This window comes from Rhipicephalus sanguineus, chromosome 1 (genome assembly GCF_013339695.2).
Source record: "Rhipicephalus sanguineus isolate Rsan-2018 chromosome 1, BIME_Rsan_1.4, whole genome shotgun sequence".
In the NCBI taxonomy this organism is placed as follows: Eukaryota; Metazoa; Arthropoda; class Arachnida; order Ixodida; family Ixodidae; genus Rhipicephalus; species Rhipicephalus sanguineus.
The window spans coordinates 90,550,220-90,567,505 of NC_051176.1; the positions used below are offsets into that span (position 1 = coordinate 90,550,220).

Here is a 17,286-nt window from a genome sequence, read left to right on the forward strand (position 1 = left end):
AATAATTGTAAATTCCAAGCTGCATGCTGTGCTATAATTTTGGGCTTACGTGTTCTCAGGAGCCTCGATTACCAATTGGCAGTGTTTTCTGACCATGCTGAAAAAGAGTTGCAGCGCTCCTTTGACATGCCAAGTTTCAGGAAATTTTGTTGGACCAATGTCGCCAAAATATGAAAAATGCACTTCAAAATCCGTGACGTCACAGGTGTAGATGTCGGTTCGAAATTTAAAAATTATACTTTGACCTTGAGTTTCTCGTCAACTATTAAAGCTATGATGGTGAAATTAATGACATTGAGAGTTTTCAGAGTACAATTTGTCAATCTAAACCAATTCTGTGTTTCACTTTAGTGTCCCTTTAACCCCTTTACTGCTTATGACGAGCTGTGCTCGTCATGGCTCTTCAGCAGCTTTTGAAGAGTTCAGCTCGTCAAATGGTGTTTTCCTATTGAAAACATAGATGGCAGCACGAGTTCCATGCTGCTTTTCGCGTCATAAAAAAAATTGGCAATTTTCGAACAGTTTTTCGTAATTTAATCGGCACTTAAAGGGACACTAAAGGCAAATAACAATTTATGCCAGAGTAAAAGCTCAATGTATGACAATGTCTAAAACGGCAATATTATCAACAGCAGTGCCCTACTTACCGAGAAATTAAGCTAAATGTATCACACGATGAGCGCCACGAGCGGCAAATTTTCAAGTTATCCCGATCACGTATGAGAGTCTGCCTACAATTAATCACTAGTAATCAAACTAGCAGCAGTAAAAAAAAGAACCTTCAGTGCATCAAGAGATGTAATAAAATGCTGTTTGTTCGTTTCCATTTGATTCATGGAAAAAAGAACCTCTTTGCCGTTGCCACGGGGAACGGCGTGCGTGGTTCACAGGTTCCGTTTTCGCCGAACTGCGCTTCGCCCGGCGCCCTGCTTCGCTCACGTGGTCACGTCTCAGTGGTAGTTTCGGTATCGCATACTGCCGCGTGTGTTTTGCGTGCTCATGAAAGTCACTCTGACAGAAAGTTCGACAAAATGTCGTATGCATGTGATGTTGCCGGATGCCCAAATGGTGCACGCCGCCAGTACACGCCACCGCTCAGTAAAGGCGGACAACGTTGGGCACGGCAGCATGACGTGTGAAAGACTGATTTTCAGGTGTGTGATTTGAAGTGCGCTAACGCGATGCGGACCACTAAAACGTGATTTTATATTATATTTCAAAATAAGTACTTCCTTGGCACAAAAGTAGCACTACTAGGTTTCTGGACCGCTATTTCAACAATCAACGTCGACTTAATACTTGCCTTTAGTGTCCTTTTAAGGGGTTAAAGGAGTACTGACATGAATTTTAAAATTTTTCTAGTTGTTGTTCTAAATGAAAGCACGGGTGTCGAGAACCCTAAAAAGAGTGTCGTGGTGCCTAGGGATGCATTGAATATATTTTTAATACCGCTTCTTTCAACCAGCAGTTTCGGTTTCGAGAGGGCAGCTTCATAGTGACGTGTCCAGTCTGCCCGTCACGTCATGGGCAGACTGCAACCCACGAAATATGCACCTGCTGTCCTTTGCTGTCAGTCGAACGTGGTTCATGAAGAGTGAACTGTCGTCCAGTGCCTCTGACAGCGATTTCTGTGATTTAGGCTGCATGCAGAACCCAGACTTCGCAAACCAAGTGAGCTGACTTGAAACGTCATAGGGTTCTCCATGCGGTGAAGCTGCCTTGCAGATGCTGGGAGATGAAAACTTTAAAGGGGTCATGAAGCACCCCTTGGGCTGATTGAAAAAACACATCCTGCGGAAAGCTGACACGGCTATGAACTGCTCTGCCAAATATTACAGTCGTGCGCGCCGCGTAATGGCCACAAGCGGAGCGCGAAGTTGCCGTTTCCCCAGGCACCCTCTTTTCAAACAGAGGCCGGTTCTCACTCTCGTCGGTGGGCGGGGCGTCTGTCCGCTGTACGTCGCAAGAGACATAGCATGCTTATTGGCCGATAGCCGACGTAAATCGAGAGCGGCGTTCGGATCAGATGCGCTTCTTGCCGCGGGGTGCCGCCACTTGCCGGCGCCGCACTCCTCAGTACACGGTAGCCGCACTCGCGCAAGCGAATCACAGCGGGAGAGCGATCGCGTTTCATGACGCGCGCTGGCGTAACTTCTTTCCCCCATGCCATCCCTCCCTGTCTAGCTTCCAGTGCGCTCGCCGGCACGAGAAAAGAGAGAAAGCGCTGGGAGCGTGCGCCAAACCCCCGTAACTCCGCTGATTCTTGACGGATTCGAGAAATTTTTGCGGCAATCGATTCGGGAGGCAGTACACTCCGATACTGAGGCCATTAGATCATTACTTGGAAAAATGGTTCATGACCCCTTTAAAATCAAACTTAAATATTTATACGTGTTTCCCCAATGCGGTGTGGGGAGAGCGTTAACACTACATGCCAAGGAAACCAAAAACGTCCGTTTTGCTGCACTTCAAAATCGTGTCAGTACTCCTTTAAGTAACAAGATGACGAGAATGGGTAAACTGTAGCTCATATACTTCGTCTTGTGGGAGGTTCTTGGTGTGTCAATTCAAGAAATAATTTGAAAGGGGCCTTGCAAAACCTTTTAGTGTAACCGGAAGAAAATATTTGCGTGAATGCGATGCCTTTTAAAATCTTTAAGTGGTTGTGGGAAGTGAGCTTGTATGGTATTAGACATAGGTTATGTACACGAACATTCTATTTCTTGCCTCAAGTGATCATTTCAGTAAGCCAACTCGACTACTACTACTTCTTCTCTGGGCTCTTTTGTCTGCAAGTTGTCTTTTCAAAAGCCTGCAGGTGTGCTTTCAGATTACCGTATAAACGCGTGTAAGGGCCGCACTTTTTTTTCAAGAAATGAGGGCCTATTTTCAGGGTGCGGCCCATACACGCGACATTTTTTTTTTTAAGTAAAAACGCACCAGTTAGCGAACGAAGAGCGTTTATTGCAGTATACGACATTTCTTGCGACATACGTGCTCAATCGTCATCACTCGGCGAGTCCTCAGACTTGGAGTCCGAGATGAGATGGTGCGCTGCGAAGCGCCGTCACCCCACAAGCAGTCATCTTCCGTGCAATCCAAGCTGTTAGATATCCCGGCGACTTTAAAACTTCGAGACACAATGTCCGCCGACACCGAGCTCCACGCAGATAGGATCCACCCAAGTACAGTCGCCAAGGCTAGTCCCTTCACACGCAGCATGTCCGTTGTGAGTGCAAGACCATCATTCCGCACTTCAGTCACATAGCGGAGCAAATCATCTTCCAAATAGGGAAACTTGCACTGCTCTCCTCGGAAAGCGCGCTTAGTGCTGTTGGTGTTTCGCAAGGCTTCTTTTTGAGCACACCAGCGTCGAACACACTTCTCGTCAACGTCGAATTTTCTGCCGGCGGCACGTTTCCGATGCTCGAGAGCATACTCGATCACCTTCAACTTATAGCCAGCAGTGTAGCTATTCAGGTACTTGCCCATCTTGCCAAAACGTGAACGCCGTGTAGAAAACAAGCTAGCACGAAGGTCATCGAACAGTGCAGAAAACTACAGCAAATGGCTGGCTGAACTTCACTAACTTCTAGAACACTGTAACTGCACAAACCGAACAACGCGAACGCCATGCCAAAGTTGGTGATGCTAATGCCGATATGGATAGCGCCGATAGCGCGTTTGTATAGAGACGTGAGAAGCTAAAGATAAAATCCTGCTTTAACTTTAGTTGGCGAGTCTATGAATACTAATAAAAAAGTTAAAATTTTTAGCCCACTTCACGAACATCTTAACACGAATAAAATCCAAAAAAAATATATATACATACTCTGGTGACGATGATGATGGTTGCGTTTTCTTGCGCCATCTATCGACTACGCCTAGAAGCTTACGCGCGCGCGCATTTTGAATACGTATTGGTTGAGGAAAGTGTGGGTGCGGCCCTTACGCGGATTTTTTTTTTTTAGAATATGCACTTCAAAAAAACGGGGTGCGGCCCTTACACGGGTGCGGCCCTTACACGCGTTTATACGGTAAGTGCCGTCTAGGACGTCAAAAGCATAGAAAAAATATATTTCCAAACCTCGGAGCACCCTAACTAATTTATTGTACTGTCAAGCTTTGATGTAACAAAATGGGTTGTAGGACTTATTGATGAAATATTGGATGTAACAAAGTAATTGTCATTTCCCATGAAACAATACCTACACGTCTATTTGATGTCTCTTTAGCGAAGTAAAATTGCCATGCTACTGGAAATAATAAACAATATTTTACTCTGAAGCCCAGAAAATTCACTTGCTTTATACCACTTTTTGCAGTGTTCCGTGGCTGTTTAAAGTTTCTGTTTCTGAACTACTCATGTCCTCCTCACCACCGCATGCAAGTCACTGTTGACTGCCTTCTGTCATGTTCACTGTTACCCATTGAACATCTGTGCCCCGTGCTCCTTATTTATAACAAAATTTTTCGCTCATGTCACCGACCTTGTCGCCGTTTCTCCAGTTTCTCAAATATGGACGAATTGAGTGCAAGGCGGAAGTTAAAAGACATCACATTGAAACAATGCATCTAACATAAAGTATATCGTGCAGGTGCTAAAAAGTCTCCCAATGGCGATGTCGAAGATTGTCACTGCTTCATAGAAATCTTATACAATACGAATCCATATAGCATTACCACTGGCCACAATGCCGCTGCCTTGGCATGTTTAAAGTCCGCCCCATACATTGACTTAATAGGGAGGGGGCCGCTGCGATGAATCTTTGCCCCCCCCCCCCCCCCTGAAGGGTAACCCTGCGCATGCCTATGCGTATGATAGCTTTGTTCAATTCAAAATACGGTCAAATTCACTTGAGCTTAGAAGTGCGAGGCCCGTGCGCTTGTCTTGGTGGCTGCTGCAGCGCACACACTTCTTCAATGAGCACTTGCACTCCCATTGGGATGTGCTGGTGTGCTTCAGAAAGGTCTATTTGCCCAAGGCTTTTCTCGGTGTGTCTGCATGTATTGGTATGGAGATGTGCTGCTGCATGTGTTTTATGCACGTGCCTACTGAGTGTACAGCATCATTGTACTGAGACTCTTGCTGTACCACAGGCGGGCATGTTTGCTGTGCCCAAGTTTCAGGGGAGCGTCTGTGCAGTGACTTTTGTTGGTGTGCATGCCTGTGCTGGCCGTGCACTAATGCAGGGCGTACCTTATGTAGCCAACATGGCTGTAGTGGGCAGCTTTCATTTTTCTAAGTCTCCTGTCTCGCTCGGGGAAGCAGCGGAGAAGGAAGGTACATTTGGGCTGTTGCCTATTAAAAGTATGCAGTAAACATACTATGATACACAGTGGTGTTTATGGCGATGTGTTTTGCTGACACACCCGTCACTACTGCCACAAAGCTTTCTGTGCATTCCCTATGCTTATTTTTGGATGCGTTGCCACACCTCAGTGATTCCACTCCTGCGCCAACTGCGCCAAAGTGCGCCAAATTGTATTTACTGCGCCATCCTGATAATATCGACGAAATTTGCGCCAAACTGCGCCAAAGTCTCGGGTTTGGGGGCGTCTATCACCAGCAATCGCACCGCCGGCGCGTCAGAACATGTGCAGCTCGATCTTGGGGCTGCCAATAAAGTCGCAATCATGGACCAAGAATTATTCCGCTGAATAAATAGCGCTCGCGCGTGCGTTCCGAGTAAGCCACGATGCCAAGCTCGGTGCCGACGGAGCTTCTGTTCTGCAAGTCGGCTCGACAGCAAAACGCGCTCTCCGCAGAGACTTGTGACGTCTAGGCCTATCGGTAGCGAGAAAGTGCGACGGCGATTCATCGGCGGACGTCGTCTGTTCCAGAAACGCTGCTGATAGCTCGTTTCAAGCGTCGCATGGCACGTAAGGAAAGCAATGTTCAGTAATAACTACATGAGTGCAGCTAAAATGTCTGTCACTTCTGTTTCCGGACATCGCGGAATGAAATCTGGCATCGCTCGCAGTGATATATGGGACAATATCGAATTTTCCTTGCTTCGCGTTTATGGAAGAGCACGCGAACGGTGGAAACGCGTTGACACTTTACCTCAGATATACTTTATCCATGGATCTTCATCCAGAACAGCTTTTTCGTAATTCCTTCCGCCAGCACGTCCGAGTTTGTAATCACTCTGCGGTAAATACCCCCTAAAAGGCCCTGCCCTTTCGAGCTCACGTGCTAGGGTTCCAATTCAAATTTTTTGCTTGATTTTTTTTAAAATGTCATCTCATTAGTAAAATATCTCCTGGTCGGAGCAGCCGCAAATGCGCAGCTGTCAGTAGCGGGCCCGTCGCTGACGGCCCACAGTGAAGCGGCTACGCCATGTTACACGTACGCCCCTCGCTTTCGGGGGTCAATAGCTGACGGTTAAAAAAACTCAGTTTCGCTTAAGAGCGAAGCAATGAATGCGATACCAAAAAATTGTATTGTGAAACGAAGTAAGACTAGCCGCTAACTCTTTTGGATCCGATCTCGCGTAACTGAACAAAACGCGGGTTTAAGCGAATATGGCCCCTCCAGGAACCGAAGCGTTTTCTTGCTCTGAGTTCTCTAAACGCGAAGTAAGCGTTGAGAGCACAGCAAGTTTACGAGCCGTCTCCTGATGCCTCGAGATAGCGCGCGCGCAAGCGACTGCGCCCTTCGAACGATGCGGTACGCCCCCCCCCCCCCCCCTACCGCTCCCCTGGCGTCCCTTCATGCTCCTTACGAAAGACGGGCGGGGCGTTTCCCCTCTGTTTGATGAGCAATCGACGGCAGGCCCGCACGCGGGAAGATGTTATCTCATGCGCTGTCCGTGCGGCGGGGACAGACGGCCGGCTAGTTTAATCTTCTCTTCAGCCGCGTTCGTCGCCAGCGCTCGCGAGCTTTTACCCGCGGCTAGAATGCGCGTGGTGATGTTATTAATTTGGACTTTATACGGAAAATTACGGCAACGGCGACGGCAAAAATCCGCCGAGAGTGTCCATATAATTGCTATCGCAAGGGTCAATGTACGGGGTAGATTTTGCGCCCCCCCCCCCTCTTAGGTGATTAGGGGAGGGGGCGGCCGCCCCCCCTGCCCCCCCTGTGCGCACGCCTATGCTCCTGAGATGATTTTTTTCCTTGAGATTTGCAATGAATCGAAATATTTCTAGCCTTCATAAGAGCCCCATAATAATACTCAGATGCTTAAATGTTAATGCAATATGCTTCTGTATTGCCCTCCAGGATGTAATATTCGCTGCTCCAAAGTGCTCCCAGATGCAAAATTATCTGCTCCAAAGTGCTCCAAGATGAAAATTTTGCTGCTCCAAAGTGCTCCAAAACGGAAATTTTGCTGCTCCAAAAATTGCTCCAAATCAGAAGTCCTCCGTAGCATCACTGCACACCTGCACAGAAACTGGAATTATTGTTAGACCGTGGTTTCCGCACTGTTTAAAGAGAAAAATATCCTATGGCACACCTTGGCATTAGAGACGCCGTGCCATTAAATGGCATAGTTAAAGGAGTACTGACACAAAAAGTTTACATCTTGTTTTTTCTGTTGCGATACATAGTTAACGACCCACTTACCATGGCTGCAAACCTCGTCGGATCGAGCATGCGATGGTTAATTTTTTTGGAGGCGGTTTAATGGAGCCCAGTCACAGTTTCAATTTCAAAGAGCGCCAAGTGAGGCGGCACCCAGAATGGTTTTCATGTAAACATAGCTGGCTGCATGTTCATAGATGAGCACCGCGCGGACAACTCCTTTCAGTGAAGGCTCCCTGGGAGCTTCTGTAATCCCCTCTGGGATGTTGCGTACTCCCCTGAAAAAATGCACTGCCAAGGCAAGGAAGGACATCAGCCTTCATACTCTCGTGCAAGTCTGCCCCCTCTTTCCATTGAAAGGGTCTGCTAGGAGAGAGCACTCCCAAGGATCATGACAGCCAACACGAACTCGTGACGCAGGAGGCAGTTGGTTGTTTACACGAAAACCAAAGGTGCGTGCAGTCGCATGACACGCACTTTAAAATTGATATTAAGTATGTTCTAGGCCTAATGGCACGCCCTTTCTCACAGCGTGTTAGAGAGCTAGCTGAAGAAACAAATCTCCCACTTCTTGAATACCACCCTATTCCCCCCGCTATGCAGCTCCCGCCATGGCAATGGCAGCTTATAGACTGTGACACATCCTTCGTAGCTTTCACAAAGCACACCCCCCTTATACGCATTTGGATGTATTTCCTAGAGCTGCAACATAAATATGACTGCCCAGAATATTATACTGATGCATCCAAGTCCCATGCTGGCGTGTCATATGCAGCGGTTGGCCCATCTTTTTCGGATGCCGGCGTTCTACCCTGTAGCACAAGCATTTTCACAGCCGAGACTTATGTGTTATTCGTAGCCATTAAACACATTAAAGAATTTAATACACCAAGGGTAGTTATATACTCTGACTCCTTGAGTGTCGTGAAAGCTTTGAAAAATCTGAAAAAACATAGAAATCCTGTAATTATGTCCCTCTACTCAATACTCTGTGCGGCGTACGCGTCCAAGCAACATATCGTCGTGTGCTGGGTGCCAGGGCACCGCAACATCGAAGGAAATGTGTTGCCTGACCAGCTGGCCACGTCAGCCAACCTAAGCGCTGCCAACTATTTAGTTGCTGTCCCCGTGATGGACCTAGAACCAAACATACGGGAAAAGCTCAGGGCTTACTGGCAGAAGTTATGGGATCTACAAACACATAACAAGTTACACCTGATCAAACCATACCTCGGTAACTGGCCACCTACATCTAAAACACGCCGTACAGAGGTCACTCTCTGTCGGCTTAGAATAGGAAACACACACAGCTCACACAAACACCTTTTGTCCGATGGTGACCCACCCAGCTGTGACAGATGTGGCCATCCACTTACCGTACATCACATACTCCTTGAATGCTCTGAGCTAGAGGCTTACGGAAAAAAACACTTTCCACTGGCGTTCAAGCAACACATACCCCTTCATCCAGCGATGTTCATAGGTAGAGAACCTGTCTTTAAATATGATACATAATGCATTTTGAAGGACAAACATACTTTTCATGTCATCTCCGCAGGTGATCGGTAGCACGGCCTCCTAAGGGAGGCTGCTGCTGCGGATGCTACATCAAAAGAGAGCACCTGCCTCCAGGCCCTTGGGACCAAGGGCGCTGACAAGGCATCCGTGCTAATACAACACTTTTATATTTTAGCATCATGATCACCTAGAACTCATCTTCACCATGCACGCTTCACTCCACTTTCATGATTTTAATACATATATGTTTTACGCCCCTTTAGTGCGCAGAATCTTAGGCCCTTATACAGCCACTAAACATCGTCATTGTTCCCATCCAACACCATTTCCTGGCGCTCTTTGGCCATCAGTGGCCCTTGTGCCATTAAACAACATATATCATCATCATGTTCTAGGCCATACTATCTGTTAATATTTTGCAGATGCGTGTGTGTCCACACAAATCTATCCCACAAGTTATCTCGCCTTCAAAATTTTGTGTCAGTACTCCTTTAAGTAAAAAAAAAAGTGGTGGTGGTACGTACACAGTAACGGTAGATGTTCGACATGACCCACCACGGTGGTATAGCGGTTATGGTGCTCGACTGCCAAGCTGAAGGTCACGGGATCGAATCCTGGCCACCACGGCCGCATTTTCGATGGAGGCAAAAATGATTGAGGCCCGTGTACTTAGATTTAGGTGCACATTAAGGAACCCAAGGTGGTCAAAATTTCCGGAGCTTTCCACTACGGCATTCCTCATTATCATATCGCAGTTTTGGGACGTTAAACCCCAGCAATTATTATTATTGTTGTTGTTTTTGTTGTTGTTGTTGTTATTAGATGTACGAAAAGCCACTATGGCATACAGTCGACGTCCGATTTCCCGGACCCTCAAGGGACTGCGAAAACGTCCGGAAAATCGGGCAGTCCGGAAAAACGAATGCACGTGAAAACGCACATTTTTTGGTAGGTATTTTTCGCTGACGGAGAGGGTCACAGCCGGAGTACAAGATTCCCATAGCAATTCAGCCAATGCATTGTTTAGGTGGCTCTGAAAAGAGCCGTTTATAAAAAAAAAAAAATACGTGGCCGGCACTACCTCATAGGTCAGCACTTGGGCGCAAAGAAGTCGCTTATTTTCTTTTGCACGGTCCGCTTGCCCGCGATTATGTCTGCCTCAATTTCAGTCAACGTCATGTTGCCGCTGTACACCAATGACAGTGTTATCAGTGCTCGCGTCAACTCCGTGTTCGTTGGCTGTGTAGGAAGGAGCTGGCTCTTCGTTCTCGTCGGTGTCGGAGTCATCGGAATCCTCCGTAACTTGATGAATGATCTCGTCATCGGTCAACTCCGCACATAGCTCGAGGTCTTTGTCAGCGTCGGCGAAGCCCTCAAGGGTTATCTCGGCTGGAATCAACACGCCGCCAGCGCGCAGATCGTCGAAGGCAATGTCCGCGGATGGCAGTTCGTCATCGTGAGCCTACGAGGTGGCTTTGTGCGCTTCGAAGGCGCGGACGAAGACGAAGGAGCAGTCGGTGCCATTGCTGTAAACGGCGAATCCGCTCAACGAAAAGCGCAGCACGAAACAGCTAGGAACTCGGTGGATGCTGAAGGTCGGGAAACGTGATCACTGAAGGTAGCGCGCAGCAGCAAACAATCAACCGCAGACACGACCGCAGAGCTGGCACAGCTGACAAAACAACACGTGAACGAACACAGTGAGGTTTGGCTTGGCTAAGCTACGGCTGGCAACGGATTGACACGTGCGGTTTCGAGGTTACGGCAGCCGCGGCACGGTGCGGCGTTGCTGCTGATGCGAGTATGGTGGGCAGGGTGTCGGAACGAAATGTTTTTCGTTTCGGTTTTAGTTTCGTTCCACCACAAAAAGTTCCGTTCCGTTTCTGTTCCGGAACGAAAAAAAAATGTTCCGTAACGGTTCGTAACTGTTTTTTTTTGTATGCAAAAATTTGAAGTTAAGTTAATCATAAAGAACATTGCATTTGTGATGTAGTTACTTGCCCTCCTCTTAGGAAAGTGGGACTAGGGTAAAATACGTTCTTCAGAGGAGGGGAAGTAACTGCACCACGAATTCCTACCCACTAGCGCAAACCAGTAATAATTTCAAAGTCTTTGTACTTATTTTTTCAAAAGACAAATACGAATTTTTTAGCGGGCTCACTGCTTTATGTCAAGGGAGTGAGCACGATCTGAGAAGCAGCACGTCATTGAGCGTACTCTCTGCTGTGCAAGACCACTGTTCTGATAAAAAGATCGCCAGGCCTGCGCGGAACACGCAGCCCAGCCACAACGAAAGCTGGAAGAGCGGACTTTGTTGAGCCCGTTGGAGAGCCTCTTGGGGCAATAATACAAGTACACATGCAAGGTACCTACTACGCCATAAATCATCCCAATTTTTCTGAAGTACAGAAGTTTCCACTATGCCATTTTTCGTCATTCTTCGGAATCTTGTGGTATACTCTACACATCTGTAAGGCATTATGTGCAATTTGTGCTGTGACTGATGATGATAAAGAATTATGGCTGAGCACTTTGCAGTGGGTGGGAAGCAGTGTTGCGGAATGGGCGCCTCCATTCCATTTCAACTCCGTTGCGGGGAATTAGAACTTGCCACAATTCTATTTCTTTGAATTCCTCGGAATGAAAAAACTTAGCCCATTCGCACTCTGGGAATGGCCGGGCAGTTAAATTCCATTCCTGTAATTGGTCACCGGAGAAAAGGCATCTTGATAGTTTTATCGAGTTAAGAATAAAGCTGATGTCATCAGACGCATTAAGAACTGCAGAAGTACGCAAAACACGTTACCAAGGTCCAGGGATAGTAGCTTGGTGACGTATCTCGTGCAGTACAACCACCCCACTAATTCCATAGGGGCTGTTTTCCCGCTACCTATAGTATTTGCATGGTCTTCATGTTTCAACGAATTGAGGTGTTTAATAGTGTTTATGCTGAAATGTGTTAATGCTCAAATGACGACATAGCGTATTTTTATGATGACAAAAGTAGTGTTCAAGAAGACTAAGCAGTTTTGCTACGCGTCTGGAGCGGTCGTGAATATAAAGAAAACTAATTGATTTGGTTTATGGGGAATAAGACAGTCTAGATCTGCTGGTATTAGTTGGAACAGTGCACCGCTCGGGCACCTTGTGCCTTTGTATCGAATACGGAACACTGGGCCGCACTGCTAGTCAGCACTTACGCTTGTCAGGCGCGCCTCGCAAGCATGAATGGGGTGAGGAGAACTTTCTGTGTTCGCCTGTGCGCAGGTATGCAATGTCTTCCTTGTCGCAAAGGGTATTTACGTGTGTCAGGTACTAAACTGCTCGTGAGATAAAGATCAGGCTGTGCATAGAGTATTCGCCACTTTCGTGTGGGGGTATCAATGGGAACTAGCGCGCAGGGTTAACTTGTTTCTCCCTTCGGTATCTGCTGGGAAAATGCATTTGCTTGTGCACTGGCTTACGCCTCTGTTTCTAGTAGTCGCGTTGCTTATAAATGTACCATGCTTGTAATCAGCCAAGCCATTTTAAAAGTACTGATTTATTGTTAATTCTGACTTAGTAATGTTTGAAGTTTGAAAAAACAAAACATAGACGAAAACGTGCTCTACTTTCGGAAAAAGACGTAATTCCATTCCCATTCCATTCAGGGGTCGCGAAAACGTGGTATGATTCCGGAGTCATTCAGATTCTGGTGGGGCAACTCCGCAACACTGGTGGGAAGCATTAAACCCACTCTTTGCGCTATTAGCATTGTGTGATGACTGGTTGTTATGTTGTTATTTTACTCTTCTGCCATGCTATATTACATATATTAACACGATCCCTTGCCCGATATGACGCCTGTGTAGAGTATTTTTGCGAAGGAGTTACAAGCACCGACGTGGCACCGTGGTGGAAGACCCGACTGCTACGCAGAAGGCGCGGATGGAAATCCCATCCGATCCTATAAATTTGTTTCTCTTTTAATTTTTTCTTATATCACGCGATATTTTTCTTATATCATGGACACCGGCGGTGGCGGACAACGATGGCGCCAAAATCAGCTGTTGTGATCTCATAACAGCTTTCGCTGTAATAAACGTCAGCGTCGACAATGCCCCCTCTACGCTGGCCTGCGTGACAGGCGCGCAAAAGTCCACTTGCGTTAATGTAAACATCTCTGGTTGCCACTGTTTCCGTTTTTCGCACAATTTCAACATATCTTTGCCTTGGAATTCCTGCCTGAGGTACGCGCTAATGCTGTACCCTGAGATATGCTCACATTGCATGAGCTCAGTTGCTCCAGATTGCGAAGTTTTCTCGTGAACCGAAAAACGATTGAAAAGATTTCGGTTTCACTCCGGAACGAAATATAAAGTTTCGGTTACGTTTTCGTTCCGGTCAAAAATGTTTTTTTTTTTTTCTTTCGTTTTTCGTTTTCGGTTTTCGTTCCGTTCCGACACTCTGGTGGTGGGTTTGTGACAGGTTCGCTTAATAAAGCAAGTGGAATTAGTTGTGCAGTACTATTCTCGAATAAGAGACGGAGGTGAGCGTTTGATTTTTATAGAAATGAAATTATATTTGTACACACAAAGAAAAATAAGCGAAATGGAAACAGTAGAATCAACAAAAGATAAGCTAACAAGCGTCAGCCTGACCACAAATACATAGACTTCTCCTTAAACAAGGGGAACTTATCATAAGCCTTAGTGTCGTGCAAGTCCACACGCTAATGTCGTCAGGATAGTCCTCATGTGGAAAGAGTGGTACGGCTCACCAACTGTCTGGGCAGACAGTCAGGTGAGGAGGACGGGGTGGTGGAAGTCCACAAGCTCGGGCCCTCAGCCCGACTGCTCACTTCCGCTCCCGGTGGATGCAGTCATCGGTGGTGCTGTCTCCCACCCGAGCACCGCAACCACGCCATACCGGGGCCTCAGCAATAGCCACGCCGGTAGAATAGTCGCCAGGTCCTCGTGATGGCTTGCGCCGGCCAGGTGGACGCCTTCAGAGCCCGGGTACAAGCTCCCGACAAGCTCGCGTTCCGCACCCTAGCCACGTTCTTCGAACCGCCCGCACAGCTCTTCCTCCTTTTCGGCGTAGTGGCTCTTGGCGATTTTCTTATTTTGCGTTTTTTCCCCCATGTTCCGATGTTCGGCGCTCTCGCGCAAGTAGCATGTTATAGTCGTCCTCGTCGTTTTTGCTGCTCCAACGATCGGAAGCACCACACTCGCGCACTTCACTCATAACAGGGTTCAAGGATATGAAAATGAAAACAACCAAAATGGCGGTGTCAGGGATGACTTTGGGTCGGCGGTTAACAGTAAAAAGTCCGGGAAATCGGATGGCGAAGGCTATAAGCGTCCGGAATTTCGGACTTTTTAATACATTGACTCTACGGGGAACTTGACGGTGCCACAGATGAGTCTGGGAAATCAGGCATGTCCGGAATTTCGGGCGTCCGGGAAATCGGACGTCGACTGTAAATAGTTGGCTAATACATTAGGCTTTATGGATACATAGTTGGGGATATGCTGCTACATGTTAAAGGGACACTAAAGGCAAGTATTAAGTCGACGTTGATTGTTGAAATAGCGGTCCAGATACCTCGTAGTGCTACTTTTGTGCCAAGGAAGTGCTTATTTTGAAACAAAATCACGTTTTAGTGGTCCGCATCGCGTTAGCACACTTCAAATCACCCGCCTTAAAGCTATCTTTCTGACGTCACTGTTGCCGTGCCCAACGTTGCCCGCCTTTACTGCGCGGTGACGTGCACTGGTGGCGTGCACCATTTGGGCATCTGGCAACATCACATGCATGTGGCATTTTGTCGAACTTTCTGTCGGAGCGACTTTCACGAGTGTGCAAAACACGCGCGGCAGTACGCGATACTGAAACTACCACTGAAACGCGACTGCATGAGCAAAGCCGGGCGCTGGGCGAAGCGCAGTTCGGCAAAAACGGAACCTTTGAACCACGTGCGCCGTTCCCCATGGCAACGCCAAAGAGGTTCTTTTTTCCATGAATCAAACAAAAACGAACAAGCAGCATTTTATTACGTCTCTTGATGCACGGAAGGTTCTTTTTTTATTGCACCTAGATTGATTACTAGTGACTAATTGTAGTCGGACGCTCTCACGTCATCGGGATCATTTTCAAAATGTCCCACTCGTGTTGCATGTCATGTGATACATTTAGCTTAATTTCTCAGCAAGTAGAGCACTGCTGTTGATAGCATTGCTGTTTTAAACATTGTCAAACATGGACCTTTCACTCTGGCATAAATTGGTATTTGCCTTTAGTGTCCCCTTAACTGAGTACATATTGATGTTTTACTGTAATAAGGTTAGATTGATAGCACTGGTTTACTCAGTGTACATGGCACTGGTGTACTCAAGGGTGAACTATAGTTGTGCTCGAAATCTTGGCTGAAGGAGGGTTCAGTCGTAAATTTTGGCTAGGTAGGCAAGAATATGATTAGCTACATTCATAACAGGTTAGTGTCTTAGGTTTGCATGAAGTAATTGAATGTTTTAAAAAACGGACCTTAGAGCCATTGATGGTATCAATCTGTCATGTAGTGGAAAACATGAAATAACGGTTAAGAATAGGAGGATGTTAGATTGTATGGAATGGTATGCTCTTTCTTTCTTTCTTTCTTTCTTTCTTTCTTTCTTTCTTTCTTTCTTTCTTTCTTTCTTTCTTTCCTTCTTTCTTTCTTTCTTTTTTATGTTCTAAGAAAAACCTTCTTAATAAACCTTAAAGGACGTGAGACAGGAAATGAATAGCAATATCTGTGGTTCTATGTGTCAAAACCAGGAAATGATTATGAAACACGGCATAGTGCCTCATAATCATTTATGACTACATTAATTTTGACAACTTGGGGTGCTTTTAACCCGCACCTAAATCTAAGTATACGTGGGTTTTGTTGCATTTTTGCCCCTATTGAGGTGCCCCTTCCATGGCAAAGGAATTGAACTTGCAACCTCGTGCTTGGCTGCGCAACTGCACAGCCTGCTAAGCTACCACGGCGGCTGCAGGAAATAAATGGTTATTCGCAGAAACAAATTGTGGGCTGTTGCTTAGAAAAGCTTTTGTGCGGTGGAGAACGAGTGGGTATAAGTTTAGACATTAAATTTTCAAGGGAAAGTGGCAGGGTAATTGTCATTTCCTAGGATTGTGCAAGTAAGCAGGAGCAAAAAATTTCATGACAGCTGATAAGTTTGCACAATGTTCTGGGTGATTTTGTGCAGGAAGTACTCTCAATTTGAAAGTGATATTTCAGGGGCCCATGTGTGACCTGCTGTGGTCGGATCCGGATGACCGCGGTGGCTGGGGGATCTCCCCCCGAGGTGCTGGTTACACCTTCGGGCAGGACATCTCTGAGACCTTCAACCACAGCAATGGACTCACCCTAGTGGCCCGGGCACATCAACTTGTCATGGAGGTGAGAGTCCTTTGTGTGGGAAGGACAGTTGGAGGTTTTCCTAAGTGAAGCAACCTTGCGTATTACGACAAAATTTGAAGTTTGACAGCAAGTTCTGTATCTTTGCTCAGAAATATTTGCTGCTCAGAAAAATTTGGTGCAAGAAATACTTAGGTGAGCAAATGACGCGAAGGGAGCGCTTGTTGGGGAGAGACTGTTAATGTTCTCGTTTTCCGCGTGCCGAGAAATGGCGTGCCGGGCTGAGGACCATGGCGGGCTGCTGGTCAATTCCGCAAAGTACCTCTGGCACGTGGGCGACGGTTTCCAAATCTGAAAAACCGAGTTAATGTGCGATATCGACCACCCGACACATCGCACGAACAGCCCATTTCGTCGCTCACTGCGTCGCTCGTCGCTGTGCAGTGCATTTTCGCGCATATGGGGTTTGGCCTTCTCTGTCCGCGTTGCTACGTTAGCCATGCAGTGCATACACTTTTTCTTGTTGCTGCCGTTGCTTTTTGAGCTCGTTCTTGAAAATGTCATAGTGGTCAAGTGTTTTTGCGTTGCGAAAGAATGGGCAAGTGCTTTGTGCCCTTTTGCAAAAGTGGCTACAAATCTTGCAAAGAGGAGTACGCGCTTTTCACGCCGCCAACTAACAAAGAAAGGCTTCAGGCATGGAGGCGTACCATACCACGAAAAGACTGCGTGCTGCAAAGGACAGATCGTGTGTGCGAAAGACATTTCGCTGAACGTGATAAGAGCGAACGTGATCGAGGGCGCTATTTCTTCTACTAAATACTTCAGCAGGGTGCGCACAGGTCTTTGAAAC

At 46.9% G+C, this 17,286-nt stretch overlaps 1 protein-coding gene across 2 annotated transcripts in view; it reads left to right on the plus strand.

The window, feature by feature from the left end:
- LOC119393847 (serine/threonine-protein phosphatase 2A catalytic subunit beta isoform) overlaps nucleotides 1–17,286 on the plus strand; it is a 73,179-nt gene that overhangs the window by 4,089 nt on the left and 51,804 nt on the right. For both annotated transcript variants that reach the window (XM_037661037.2, XM_037661030.2), the window contains exon 4: nucleotides 16,317–16,478. In XM_037661037.2, coding sequence (XP_037516965.1) covers nucleotides 16,317–16,478 — 162 coding nt within the window. The remainder of the gene's footprint in view (nucleotides 1–16,316; nucleotides 16,479–17,286) is intronic.